Source organism: Macroventuria anomochaeta (assembly GCF_010093625.1).
Source record: "Macroventuria anomochaeta strain CBS 525.71 unplaced genomic scaffold BU25scaffold_1, whole genome shotgun sequence".
Taxonomy (NCBI): Eukaryota; Fungi; Ascomycota; class Dothideomycetes; order Pleosporales; family Didymellaceae; genus Macroventuria; species Macroventuria anomochaeta.
Genome location: NW_022985362.1, coordinates 395,150 through 408,481, shown reverse-complemented (window position 1 = coordinate 408,481; position 13,332 = coordinate 395,150). Strand labels below are relative to the sequence as shown.

At 53.7% G+C, this 13,332-nt stretch overlaps 4 protein-coding genes across 4 annotated transcripts; 1 reads left to right on the top strand and 3 right to left on the bottom strand.

The window, feature by feature from the left end:
- The first annotated feature begins 143 nt into the window (after positions 1-143).
- BU25DRAFT_405209 (kinesin light chain 3) lies at positions 144-4,215 on the top strand. Its single transcript, XM_033699721.1, has one exon. The coding sequence runs from the start codon at positions 346-348 to the stop codon at positions 4,099-4,101; it is 3,756 nt and encodes a 1,251-aa protein (XP_033567487.1). The 5' UTR covers positions 144-345; the 3' UTR covers positions 4,102-4,215.
- A 909-nt stretch (positions 4,216-5,124) lies between these two features.
- Positions 5,125-6,712, bottom strand: BU25DRAFT_327634 (uncharacterized protein; the record flags this gene model as incomplete). The annotated part of the gene is made up of 5 exons (XM_033699491.1): positions 5,125-5,292; positions 5,346-6,358; positions 6,409-6,502; positions 6,558-6,613; positions 6,664-6,712. 5 exons carry the CDS (start codon positions 6,710-6,712, stop codon positions 5,125-5,127), a joined length of 1,380 nt encoding a protein of 459 aa, XP_033567486.1.
- A 1,353-nt stretch (positions 6,713-8,065) lies between these two features.
- BU25DRAFT_426874 (sexual development activator VeA) lies at positions 8,066-9,836 on the bottom strand (the record flags this gene model as incomplete). Its single annotated transcript, XM_033699936.1, has 2 exons — positions 8,066-8,133; positions 8,165-9,836. 2 exons carry the CDS (start codon positions 9,834-9,836, stop codon positions 8,066-8,068), a joined length of 1,740 nt encoding a protein of 579 aa, XP_033567485.1.
- A 1,114-nt stretch (positions 9,837-10,950) lies between these two features.
- Positions 10,951-12,700, bottom strand: BU25DRAFT_444083 (uncharacterized protein). The gene is made up of 5 exons (XM_033700020.1): positions 12,457-12,700; positions 11,934-12,219; positions 11,869-11,879; positions 11,533-11,728; positions 10,951-11,369 (listed from the first exon to the last, which is right to left on the bottom strand). Exons 1-5 carry the CDS (start codon positions 12,521-12,523, stop codon positions 11,105-11,107), a joined length of 825 nt encoding a protein of 274 aa, XP_033567484.1. The 5' UTR covers positions 12,524-12,700; the 3' UTR covers positions 10,951-11,104.
- Between the last annotated feature and the right edge of the window lie 632 nt (positions 12,701-13,332).

The following is a 13,332-nucleotide window of genomic DNA, read 5'->3' as shown; positions in this document are numbered from 1 at the left end:
CCGTGCGTCTTAAGCGACACTTGGCAGCAGTAGCGTGCTGAGATGTCTGTGAGCTGCACCACGCGCTGTGGCTGAGGCCTACGGATCCCGCTAATTACCTGGCCTCAGACAGCTCTTATTCCCGATCGTGCAAGCAGCTGTTTCCTGCTCCCACAGTCGTGCTCGCCTTTGTCGCATAGAGCCACGCGAGAGGCCACAATAACCACCTTCGTAGAGCTGCTTTACCCGCTGGCACCTCGCCTAACTGTGCACTCTTCTGGCATGACTCGCACAAGGTACACACTGTCTCAGCGCAGATGGTGAGGCATGGGCGCTTGATGCAGCCAGCACCTGCAGCCCGATTGCATGCACTGCCTCACCAGGCTGCCTTCTCTGTCTTGTCGCATCTATGCCATCCTACTTTCACCGTCGTTTGCGTCTCTGCTTCCGCAGGCCAGACCTCAAGCTGCAACCGCCATGCGGCTTCTCCACTTTGACGAGCTGGAAAGACCGATCTTGACAGACTTCCGCAGCAAGTCGATCCCGCCCTACGCTATCCTGTCGCACCGATGGAGCGACTCCGAGGTCCTCATCGAAGACGTGTCGAACGGAATCTACAAGAAAAAAGAAGATGGCTACCGGAAACTCAGATTCTGCGCCGGGCAGGCGGCTAAGGACGGGCTGCAGTACTCCTGGATCGACACGTGCTGCATCGACAGATGGGACAACAACGAGCGCTCGAGGGCGATCAACTCGATGTTCCAGTGGTACCGAAACGCGGCCCGATGCTACGTCTTTTTGTCAGACGTGTCGCTGACAGCTGTGACGGAGACGGCCACAGCCCCGTGCAGCGACTGGGAGGCCGCGTTCTGTGCAAGCGCATGGTTCAATCGAGGATGGACGCTGCAAGAGCTGATCGCGCCAGTATCGGTCGAGTTTTTCTCACGTGAAGGACAGCGCATAGGCGACAAAGCGTCACTCGAACAACTCATACACAGTACCACCGGCATCCGGCTTGAGGCGCTACGCGGCAGTCCTTTAGACCAGTTCAGCACATCCGAACGAATGCGATGGGCTGAGAATCGCACAACGACGGAAGAAGAAGACATCGTGTACTGCCTGCTTGGACTTCTTGGCATCTCTATGCCAATCACATATGGCGAAGGACAGGAGAGTGCGCGAAGGAGACTGCAGGCTGAAATATCTGCAAACGGCAGCGCACCATCAATCATTCCATTCTCTCGAAACGAGTCTTTTGTGGGTCGCGAATTGCAGCTCGCCGAACTTGAAGCAAAGCTCTTCAGCAACGAGCAGACCACTACTAGGCTAGCGATAGTCGGGCCAGGCGGAACAGGCAAGTCGCAGCTTGCACTTGAGGTAGCACACAGAGCAAGGCTAAACAACAAGGACTGCTCGGTATTCTGGATGGACGCGACCGACACAGACAGCCTCTACCAGTCATATGCAAGCGTTGCGCAGAAGAGCAATATTCCTGGTTGTGAGGATGAGCAGGCAGATATAAAGCAGGTCGTAAAACGCTGTGTGGCAGCAATAAGTGCGCGACAGTGTTTGCTGATCCTCGACAACGCCGAGGGCACAACTGTACGGCCCAGTGGCTTGTCGTCTTCAAGCGAAGCTGCACCCCTGGCCGACTTTCTGCCGCACTCCAAGCTGTGTTCTGTCATCTTCACAACAACAGAGAGCAACACAGCTGAGGCGCTTGCTCCGCGGAACGTCACAGCGCTGCATGAGCTGACGCCAGACACGGCGCTGAGGATGCTGCAAAACCGCTTGACAACGCCGCTTTCGGACGCTGAGCAGCAGGAAGCCATGCACTTATTGGAAGAGCTATCGTATTTGCCTCTAGCAGTCGTGCAAGCAGCAGCGTGCATGAACACTAGTGGTATGACAGTGCAGCAGTACCAAGCTGAGCTAGCTGAGCACAAAGCAGCAGTTCCCGAGTACAGCGATGACTCGTGTGAAGCCGAGGTGCGAGAATCTGGTCTGAGAAAGACTGTAGCTGCGACACTGTCTCTCTCAATCAGCCAGATCCGCCAGAGCAACGCAATCGCTGCAGACTATCTCTTTCTTGCTGCATGCGTCGATCGAAATGACATCTCGCTCGATCTTCTAGAGGCAGCTTCGCGGCAGGCCCGTGAAGATGCCATCAAGGTACTCGATAGGTATGCGCTCATCACCAGGCGACCTGCTGTGTCAGCACTCGATGTTCATCGACTCGTCCACTATGCACTACGAAAGAGTATGGAGGCGGAGGGGAGACTCCAAGAGTGGATTCAACGCACAGTCTCACAGCTACTCCGGGTGTTCCCGAACGACGATCACAGTAACAGAAGTAAATGGAGGCGACTGCTTCCGCATGCACGGTATGTTCTGTCGCATACCCAGAGGGACGACGACAAGGAGAGATTGGATCTTGCACGGAAGTGTGCCATGGCTCTTTACAGTGATGGTCAATACAACCGAGCCGAAAAGCTGCAGGTGGAAGTGATGCAGACAAGTAAGAGAGTGCTTGGCGACGAGCATCCTGACACGCTGACCAGCATTGCTAACCTAGCGTCGACATACATGAAACAAGGGCGATGGAGCAAGGCCGAAAAGCTGGAGGTGGAAGTGATGAAGACGAGCAAGAGGGTGCTTGGCGACGAGCATCCTCACACGCTGACTAGCACTGCCAACCTAGCGTCGACGTACAGGAACCAAGGGCGATGGGGCGAGGCCGAAAAGCTGGAGGTGGAAGCGATGAAGACGAAGAAGAGAGTGCTTGGCGACGAGCATCCTTCTACGCTGATCAGCATTGCCAACCTAGCGTCGACGTACTGGAATCAAGGGCGATGGGGCGAGGCCGAAAAGCTGAATGTGGAAGTGATGCAGACGAGGAAGAGAGTGCTTGGCGACGAGCATCCTGACACGCTGACCAGCATTGCCAACCTGGCGTCGACGTACAGGAACCAAGGGCGATGGGTCGAGGCCGAAAAGCTGCAGGTGCAAGATATGGAGACGACGAAGAGAGTGCTTGGCGATGAGCATCCTGACACGCTTCTCAGCATTGCCAACCTGGCGTCCACGTACAGGAACCAAGGGCGATGGGGCAAGGCCGAAAAGCTGGAGGTGGAAGTGATGAAGACGAGCAAGAGGGTGCTTGGCGACGAGCATCCTCACACGCTGACTAGCACTGCCAACCTGGCGTCGACGTACAGGGACCAAGGGCGATGGGTCGAGGCCGAAAAGCTGGAGGTGGAAGTGATGCAGACGAGGAAGAGAGTGCTTGGCGACGAGCATCCTCACACGCTGACCAGCATTGCCAACCTAGCGTCGACGTACAGGAACCAAGGGCGATGGGGCGAAGCCGAAAAGCTGGAGGTGGAAGTGATGCAGACGAGGAAGAGAGTGCTTGGCGACGAGCATCCTCACACGCTCCTCAGCATTGCCAACCTGGCGTCCACGTACAGGAACCAAGGGCGATGGGTCGAGGCCGAAAAGCTGAATGTGGAAGTGATGAAGACGAGCAAGAGAGTGCTTGGCGACGAGCATCCTGACACGCTGACCAGCATTGCTAACCTAGCGTCGACGTACTGGAGACAAGGGCGATGGGACGAGGCCGAAAAGCTGAATGTGGAAGTGATGAAGACGAGCAAGAGGGTGCTTGGCGACGAGCATCCTCACACGCTGACCAGCATTGCTAACCTAGCGTCGACGTACTGGAGACAAGGGCGATGGGACGAGGCCGAAAAGCTGAATGTGGAAGTGATGCAGACGAGGACGAGGGTGCTTGGCAACGAGCATCCTTCTACGCTGACTAGCACTGCCAACCTGGCGTCGACGTACAGGAACCAAGGGCGATGGGACGAGGCCGAAAAGCTGGAGGTGGAAGTGATGCAGACGAGGAAGAGAGTGCTTGGCGACGAGCATCCTTCTACGCTGACCAGCATGCACAATCTTGCCTATACACTTTGGTCAAAGTCTCGTCATATTGAGGCTATTGCCTTGATTGAGATTTGCTTCCAGTTGCGCCGGAAAGTCCTCGGTGAGCAGCATCCTGATGCACAATTGTCGCTTAAGGCACTAAATGGCTGGCGAGGTGACGCACGCGAAGAGCAATAACGACGCTAAATTGCCACAAGTTGTGTTGTCTAGTCAAGAGCATGATACCACTACTTAGTCCAGGTTCTGAATGCAGTAGATAAAGTTAGTAAATACGAACGTGGTATGGTTGTTTCAGTGGATCCTACAAAGAGCTTTAGCGCACCCACTATGGTTGAACTTACGCGGAGTGGAAGAAGACCAATGCACGAAGCAGGTCTACGGCGTGGCACTTAGCAATAGGAGCTGAGCACGACTTGCCTACACGGTCGGGAATAAGAGATGGAAGAGATGCCCAAGGTCGAGACGCACGGCCGGTCAGACCCGTTTTGACGATCTTGCCGCCAGCGCGGAGAAACTCCCGGGGCGCACACTCGCGGCTTTAAGTTGACCTTTTGAGTCTGCAGTCTTGAGCTTTGTTATCTTAGCTCCCTTTCTAGCCCATCGAGCATTCCATAGATGCATGCTATCGCGAACGAGCAGGGGGGTACTAGAGGCAAGTTAAAAGACGGCACTGATAGAACGTGCGATAGCGTGGTCAACGACACGCTTTTCGGCGTCGGACGCCGACGTGCTGGAAGAGCACAAGCTCCAGAATAGATACGCACTGCGTATGTCTGTATACAAGCGCTCTGAGACAACCCGAGCTTCCAGAAGAAAACCGGTCCCGTTACACCGGGCGTCCCGGCTCGCTTGGATTGACATTATACGACATTGCGTCTAGCCGCCCGCGCCCGTCAGGGTTGCAGATGATTAGTGTGATAGCATTAGCTGCCTCCTGGACCTGCTTTCATTGTCATGTCGATGGAAGATATCAATTCCAATGTTTATGTATTGAGCAGTAGGTTCGTGGCAATCACACCCGGGATCACCAGTGCTTCACATGACAGCTTTGACTACGAGTGCTGCCTTCGAGGATCGATGTCAGTATAATTATGGTTTATCTATGCATCAAGACGATAGTGGAGAGTAGTGTTAAATATCGAGCTTCGTTTCAACATGGTATCTACATATGTGCACTGAGTAAGAGAGAGGAGGATACGCTTAGATGGATCCATGAATGGAAGCAGACACCTCAGTATCACCGGTCTTTCCAGCATTGGCAGGCTCGCCCTTCTCATCAGGTTTAGTGGCTGACTTCTTAAACGACTGCTCAAAGTCTGCAATGATGTCGTCGATGTGCTCAGTTCCGACGGAGATACGGATGAGGTCCTATAACCATCAGTCAGCCCTTGTTTGCAGATAGATGCATGCACTTAGCTCACCTCGGTGACACCAGAAGCCTCCTTCTCCTCATCACTCAACTGCTCATGTGTTGTAGTCCAAGGATGGATAGCAAGCGTCTTCGAATCACCAACATTCGCCAAGTTAGAAATCAATTTGAAGTTGTCGACAACCTGACTTCCTGCGGCACCACCGCCCTTCACACCGAATGAGAGCACGCCTCCGAATCCGCGCTTGAGGTACTTCTTCGCGAGCTCGTGCGATTGGTGGCTCTCGAGACCGGGGTAAGATACCCAGCTCACGTTCTCGTTGCTCTCCAGCCACTTCGCGAGCTTGAGCGCGTTGTACGCGTGACGCTCGGCTCGTAGGCTGAGTGTCTCGATACCAAGGAGTAGTTGCTGGGCAGCGAAGGGATTGAGCGCTGCACCCAAGTCGCGAAGGATCTCGACTCGGGCGCGGATGATGAATGCGATTGGGCCAAAGGTGTCCACGAACTTAAGGCCGTGGTAGCCCTCCGAAGGGTTGTTGAATTGAGGAAAACGCTTTGCGTGTTTGCCCCAGTCGAACTTGCCGCTATCGACAATGACCCCGCCGATCGTTGTGCCGTGGCCTCCGATCCACTTTGTAGCTGAATGGACGACAATGTCTGCGCCGTGATCGATGGGTCGGACGAAGTATCCTCCAGCCCCGAATGTGTTATCTACGATGACCGGGACACCAGCTTCATGTGCGATTGCAGCGATCTTCTCGAAATCTGGTACGTTGTACTTTGGGTTACCGATGGATTCGAGGTAGATAGCCTTGGTCTTATCGTCGATCGCAGCTTTGAAGTCTTCTGGCTTGTCACCATTGACGAACTTGGTCTCGATGCCTAGCCTTGGGAAGAAGACCTTCAGCTGGTTGTATGTGCCTCCGTAGAGGTTTGTGGTTGCGATGATGTTGTCTCCGGCATGTGCGAGGGCGTTGATAGCAATAAACTGGGCGGCTTGGCCGGATGAAGCTGCTAGAGCTGCGACACCGCCTTCGAGCGCTGCGATACGGGCCTCGAAGACACCTATATATAAGTTACTTATGGTTCCTTTCCTGAAAGCACAATATGCTTACCAACAGTCGGGTTGCCGATACGGCTGTAGATGTTACCAAACTCCTTAAGGCTGAACAGCCTCGCGCCGTGAGCGGAGTCATTGAAGGTGTAGGACTGTCGATGTCAACTTTCGTTTTATGTTAGCTATCCTGAACAACGAATGGCATACCGTGGTAGCGTAGATTGGCACAGCGCGTGAATTTGTCGCTGAATCTGGAGTATAACCTGGAAGTTGCTGTTAGTAGTGGGGCAAATGGGGAGGTGAGGAAGCTTACCAGCGTGCAATTGCAGCGTCTCAAAGTTCTGGGACAGCTCCTCAGCCATGATGGATGATCCCTACAGTTTGATTGATTGATTGATTGATTGATTGATCGATTGGTTTAACGTCCTATGTGAGTCTGAGACTATGTGGTAATGCAAGAGTTTAGTTACAGGAGATTGAGTTCTATGATGATCTCTACAGTTAAAAGATCGTGTAAAAGGGTTGTGGGTTTCGCAACTGGTCTCGTGTCTGGTAAGGAAGCTGCAGTGAAGAGGGTCCTGCGTTGTTGGAAGAGGGGTCCTGGAAGCAATCGCACAAAAGCAGCTCTCAGTCACGTCATATAAATAGTCCCACGGGTTCCAGGGCTCGCTTGCTCTGAACAAGGTCCTGCCAGACTTCGTAGTGTCCACCGTACTGATACAGCTCCACCTCGCCCAAGAGCCTATCATGGTGCCTCATTCCGCAAGTCGATACTGCTAACCCGATTGCTGCAAGTTCAGCAGAAGACGTCTGTCAGGCTTGCCGTTTGGAGGCAGGATTAGAGAGTGGAAGCTCGTTGTACCGAATTGCGTGATATTTGGAGGGGTAGCTTACCCTGCGCCTATAAAAACAAACGGGCTAGGCTAGGATGATAACCAGGGTCCACGCCGGCGCCAGCCCGAATATTGCCAACACGCGACTCTGGTGATTGGTATGCGAATGTACTGCTTGCGGAGCTTTGTTGACGTGACGAGAGATACGTTTCTCTCGCTGACCTTAGCTCACAGCATATTGTGAAGGAGGAGTGCACACGAGCACATGTAGAAGGATTCAGACGTTGAACAAGTTGCTCCATTGCTTCAGCGCATTTACTGGTGATGCGACTACGTGTACTAGAATCCAAGGTGCATGATCGGCCAGATGGCACATACTGATGTCACTTAGACCAGGCCATCTACGGTTTCTCAATTTGATCCAGCAAGTGGTGCAGACAGCCGCCCTCGGTCTTAGCAAAAGACCACCGACACATAGTGAAGATGAATGATAAGAATTGCATGACAAGATAGTGCAGCGCCGAAAGGCTGGGGCTCGTATGCTGAGCTCGAAATTCCATAACCAACAACGATAAAAACAAGGAAACGCAATGCATTAGAAAAACTGCGGCGAGTGTGCCTTTGCAAGGAATGTGTACGCGAGACAGCATGATGCAGGTATGGACCGCCCGCAATGACATGAGCTCAGCAATCATCCAAGAAACAGTAACAACAAGATACAGAAAAGGAGATGTCGCGAGATTGCACAGATGTTGTTCTCGGGTATATCAATAACGAAGGAAACAAAAGTCGAGTAGCGCCAGACACCAATACTCCAAGGTACAGTCGCATAGCAATAGATCGAAGAAAGGCACGTTAGGCCATTGCAATGGTTTGACAGGTCTAGACATTCACCTCTGGAACGTGACGCTGACGTTGTGTGCCGTCTGCTCGCCGGTAGCTCATGGCAGCTCGGTCCATTGGTCAGCACAGGTCGTGCACCCTGCGTCAAGCGCCCGGTGACGTGACCCTGGTCGAATGTGTTGGAGAAGGATCGTTTCTGGCCGGCAGTACTTGACATTGGTGGGAGGTTCGAGGCAGGGTAGTTGTGCAGAGCGTAATTCGAGTTGGAGGTGTCGGAGTTGGCAGACACGGTACCTGAAGACATCGTGTTCATTGGCGAGTTGTACGAAGGCGAGACAGGCGTCAGCTTGTCTGTGCCAATTGGCGGTTGCAAGGTCTTCAGTGTGGGTAGAGCGTGGCTGTTGTGTGGGTGCATACTGCTTGGGCCAGAGATCGAGGCAGGACGGGCAGGTGTTTGCATCGGTTGCATAGGATGACTCATAGACTGCGATCGTTGCTGATACGGGTCTACCGGACTGTAAGGCGACATCAATTGCGGTTGGCTCGAAGGCGCGTATTGTTGAGTTGGCTGAGGGATGGATGGTCTGCGGTAGTCGATTGGCTGATGATGGGCGGCTGGTTGTTCCTGGCGGGGTTCGTAGTGAGACTGCTGTGGCTGTTGATGATTTGGGTATCCGTAAGACTGGTTCATTGGCATCGTAGTGTGAGTCTGGTAGCCGTTGTACGCAGGCTGAGGCTGGTGCTGGGGTTGTTGCTGGTGCGGTTGCGAGTATGAGGGTTGAGGTGGCTGCATCATGTGGCTCGCGGGCGGAGGAGCGTACTGCTGTTGCTGCTGGTACTGCGGCTGATATTGAGGCTGGCTTGGCATGTGAGAGTAACCGGCGTTCTGCGGTGGAGGCATCTGCTGGTAGTTGGTGTTCGGCTGCTGGTAGGCCTGTGCCATCTCATCCATGCTTGGACGACGCGGAGGAGCCAGCGATGAGTTGCTGGCGTTCGACACAGAACGAGGACGTTCATCCATAGGGGCGCCAGGTGCTGGCATGCCAGGTTGTCCACCATAGGTTTCAGGAGTTGGCGTGCGTCGTGCTTGTTGTCCATACTCATTTTCCTCGTCGTAGCCGTCCCACTCCTTCGAGCTCTTGTTCTCACGACGCCTCATCCTAACATCGCGTCTTATGCGGACACGGCAACCCTGCTCGGCGACCATGCGGCTGAGCGCAGTGCTCTCTGACAATCCAGGGAACTTCTTTGCGGAGAAGACGGTGAAGGGCGCCGACTTGACCTCGCAGCGGTTGGTGACGAAGCGGTTACCGTCGTGGATCACGTTCGGGTCATCTGGGTCAAGATCCTTGACCTCGCTCAGGTTCTCGAGCAGGGCAAAGCTGAGACGGTACTTGCCCTCGTGGCGGACAGAGAGATCGGGAAAGATGAAGTAGCCGGCAGGCGTTGGGCGGTCGAGGTAGGCCATGCCAGCAACTGGAGTGCCAGTGAGGACTGGTGTGCCAGAGATGGAAGGTGCAGTACGACCTGCAGCGAGGGGACGGGCATTCTCGAGACTGGCGTGCAGGAAGAAGTTGGCGTTGTAGGCGAAGGTGACATCCTGGTCGTTCTCGAAGATGCGCAGCTCGACAATGGGTGGAGGATCCACAGGGCGACGGTCAGCGCTCGACTTGGCACCGCTGCCACAGGCACGGGCGCGCTCGGGCTGCTGGATCACCTGCATATCATAGCGAATGCGACGGCCATCCTTGGTGGTGCGGTGCGATGTGTTCTTGGTCTCGTTGGAGACTGGGATCACCGATAGGGACATTGTGGGTTGATGTGATGGCTGGGGTCGAGTCAGTATTCGCGTGGAGGTGGAGGTGTTCCAAGCTCGCGAGACGCCAGGGACTGGCAAGCACTTTCCCCAAGAGAAGGTTCGACGGGGCCTGCACTTACGTCGCTGACCACACAATCGGAAAATAATCAGAAAACGAGGAACACGATCTGTCAGAACCTCGACCACGGAACAGTGGTGTCTGGAACTGTTAGAACAGTCATTTGCAGCGGAACAGCATCGTGAGCATGACAGCAACAGCGTCCACAGCACTGGCTCCCCAGCCCAGACACTCGGGCATTCCAACGTCACGGGAGAGGCATAATGAAAAATACTCACGCTTCAAGCGATCAAAGAAAAACGAAAGACTCGATGTCGCGCGATTTGTTTTCGAGTCGAAGACGGCAAGTCGTTTGGAATGGTTGGGGGCTGAGGTTTGAGGTACGCGGTGGTCGACGTGGTGTCGATTACTCCAGCTGGGAAGGGCAGTGGACGCGGTGCAGCGAGAGTGGATGGATACGACGCGAGAACTGGCTGCAACAGACGTGCTGGATCGTCTGAGGGGTCGCTGCGGTCGCTCTCCCGTCGAATTCACGGTGTCGTGAGTGAGAGGTGGCAGCAGGAGTGAGGACGAGAGTCGGAGACGCACAGCCCAAATGAGCGAGCGCTGGGTGGGCGAGGGCACAACGGGCTGGGAGCACCCCAGGCTAGCGCTGTTCACGATTCACGCTCTCCATCTTTAGCCGACCCGCTCCTTTGTTCAGCAGGACTCAACCGGTTCGCGAGGTCACTGGCGCCAATGACGGCTGGGCTCACCCCAAGCTCTGCAAAGCCTACGACATGCATGCGCGATCCGAGAATGATGCCTCGCTTCTAACTGCTGACCTCGCCTACAGCCCACAGGACGCTCTGTGCAGTGTCGATTTATCTGGCGCAGCATCTGGTCGCTGGCAGCCGCCCCCAACCTGAGATTCAGGCTCCCACAGCACCATATCGTCATCACACTACACTGCAGGCGGCACATTGCGGGACACGAAACGAACCTGATGAAAGCCCCGGGACTCTCCAGGGCGCCATTCTTGGAAAGTCTGGCTAGTAGACTAGGCCAGGCCCTTGCTCCTTTCCGCAATCCGATTGAAGGAAACTCGTCACTACTGCACGCTCTATCCTTAACGCTCAAGCCCAGCCATGTGCGTGTCCGCTCTCCCATAGAAGCCTGAGGGCGATGCTGCGGACGTTGCTTTTACCTGCATAGCCTCTGCTCATGCGTCACCCAGCTCCCACTCACCTCCCACCGCACCCAGCTGGCTTTTCGCTGCGTGTTCCGAGTGGCCCTCCGCATCGACGAGTGCGATGGGGGCGCATGCACTCCTCACGCGGTCTCTGGGACTTGCGGACAATTGCAATTGCAACCCCAGGTCACAAAGCTGCCAGGCTAGCCTGTTGTGCAACCTAAAGTGGGTACGCAGGCCACACACCGCAGCAGACATGGCCTGATCTTTTGTACGGAACGCAGAACGCAGAACGCTGAATCCACTTTTCAGCGCCGCTGCTCAAAGCTGCAATGTGGCTTGCAATTTCTGGGACGGAAACCGATATTTTCCTTGCAACCGCTGGGGTCGCTGCCACATTGGGAGCCAATAGCCGTCCAACAGCCCTGGAAGTTTCCCAGCTACAGGATGGTAATTACCTGCCGCTCTTGAGCTGGATACGCCAAGTTGGGTCAAGTGGATCTTTTGTCGGACGCTTATTGGACCACCTAGTTCGCACCAAGCCGAGGGCGCGCGCAGTGTCCCGTTGAGCGATTCGTGTGCTGATCAGGCTGCTTCTCTGCACGACTCGTTCCGACTGTTGCTCAAAAACAGCCTCTGGACAAAGGCTGTTTTCTACAGATTGTTGCACATCAATTCGTTAGCTATAATAAAGCAAGGATTATTATATTAAGATAATTTTTCTTTAACTATTTTTTACTATAACGTGTTTTATCACCGAGCCCGCCACCATCATTGAGTTCGCCACCCCTTACCATCATTACAACTATTACAGACTATTACAACAATGCCTCCACAATGCAATGCAAAGTTAACCTACATTGAAGGCACACTATACCTTGCAATTAAGGCTACCCAAGCTACTGTGCCTGACAGTACAAAACACGCGTCAAAGGCATTTAACATTCCCCAGACAACACTGAGAGAATGATGCAATGGAAAACTTGCACAATGCAACTGTCGGCTCAACTCAAGCAGGCTGAAGAAGATAGAGGAGGAGGCAATAGTTGCACGCATACTTGAGCTGGATGCAAAAGGGATTGGTGCTACAAGGACTATGGTGGAAGAAATGGCTAATGATCTACTTGCTGCACACAGTGAAGAGCCTGTTTGCAAGTGCAGGTTCAGAATGCATACCAAGGAAGTTAAGCTTTGACACAGCCATCCATACAATTGTCAACAAGTCCCGAACAAAGATGCACACATTATAACGCCTTGGTTTGAGCTGGTGAGGAAGACAAACGTCACGGGTATTTTCCCCTTACATGTACCGGCCAGCCCTGGGACGTACTCTGGGGCTGGGCCGGAGGCTCATGGGCCACCTGTATATATTCCTCACATACCTTGAGGTTCAGCCATCAAGGATTTGGCTAATCTCATCCCATTTGGCCTCAGACGGCCCCAATCCATCCTGTGTCCAATTGCCTGCCTACAGTGACCTCACAATTAATGCACTGACAGAGCAGCGCAGTTGTAAGAGAAAGTATATTTAAACATAGGAGAGTCTTACAGTAAATTTTGGTAAAGGGTGGCTGCTTGGGTGATAGTGGGCGAAACACGTTATAAATAATAACAGCTCTATTCTAATAGTTAGCCTGTAATGTACAGCAAATTCGGACTCACCACATGGAAGACCGCAAAGCTTGACGACTTATTAAGCTTCCGGACAAAAGCGGGAAGATGCTATCGGCCCCTAACCGCGATCCGCTGCCACCTCAGGGCCGCCCCTCAACCAATACCGAGTAACCTCAATTACGCCCGAGCAACCGTTGGACATTCCAAACTACGATTGTGCGGGTCTGGGGGCAGGAGGTTGGGCCCGATCACTATGACTGGGTCTCCTGAGCTGTGAACGTAGAACAATCCCCACTGAGGTGTGGTCAGAATCCAAGCGCCCAAGCCGATCATTACCGCGCCTCAAGGAAAGAAAGCGTAAGATTGGAACTCCGAAATCAGGGCCCAGTATCAAGGTCTCTGGATTTGGAGGCGTCGACAACATGTCCCACACGGTAGACAATCTGTCGGCTTCAGATCCGGAATACTGCATCATCATTCGAGCAAAACAACTTTCGAAGACTATAATCTAGCAATGGTCCTCTGGATCATACGATATCGACCTGTTCAGACACATTTCATCTAAGTCAGTTGTAGGCGTTCCACTTCTAGCCCCGAATCAGCACTTGTGGGGTACCAAGCGATCACAGTGTAGCATCAACGAG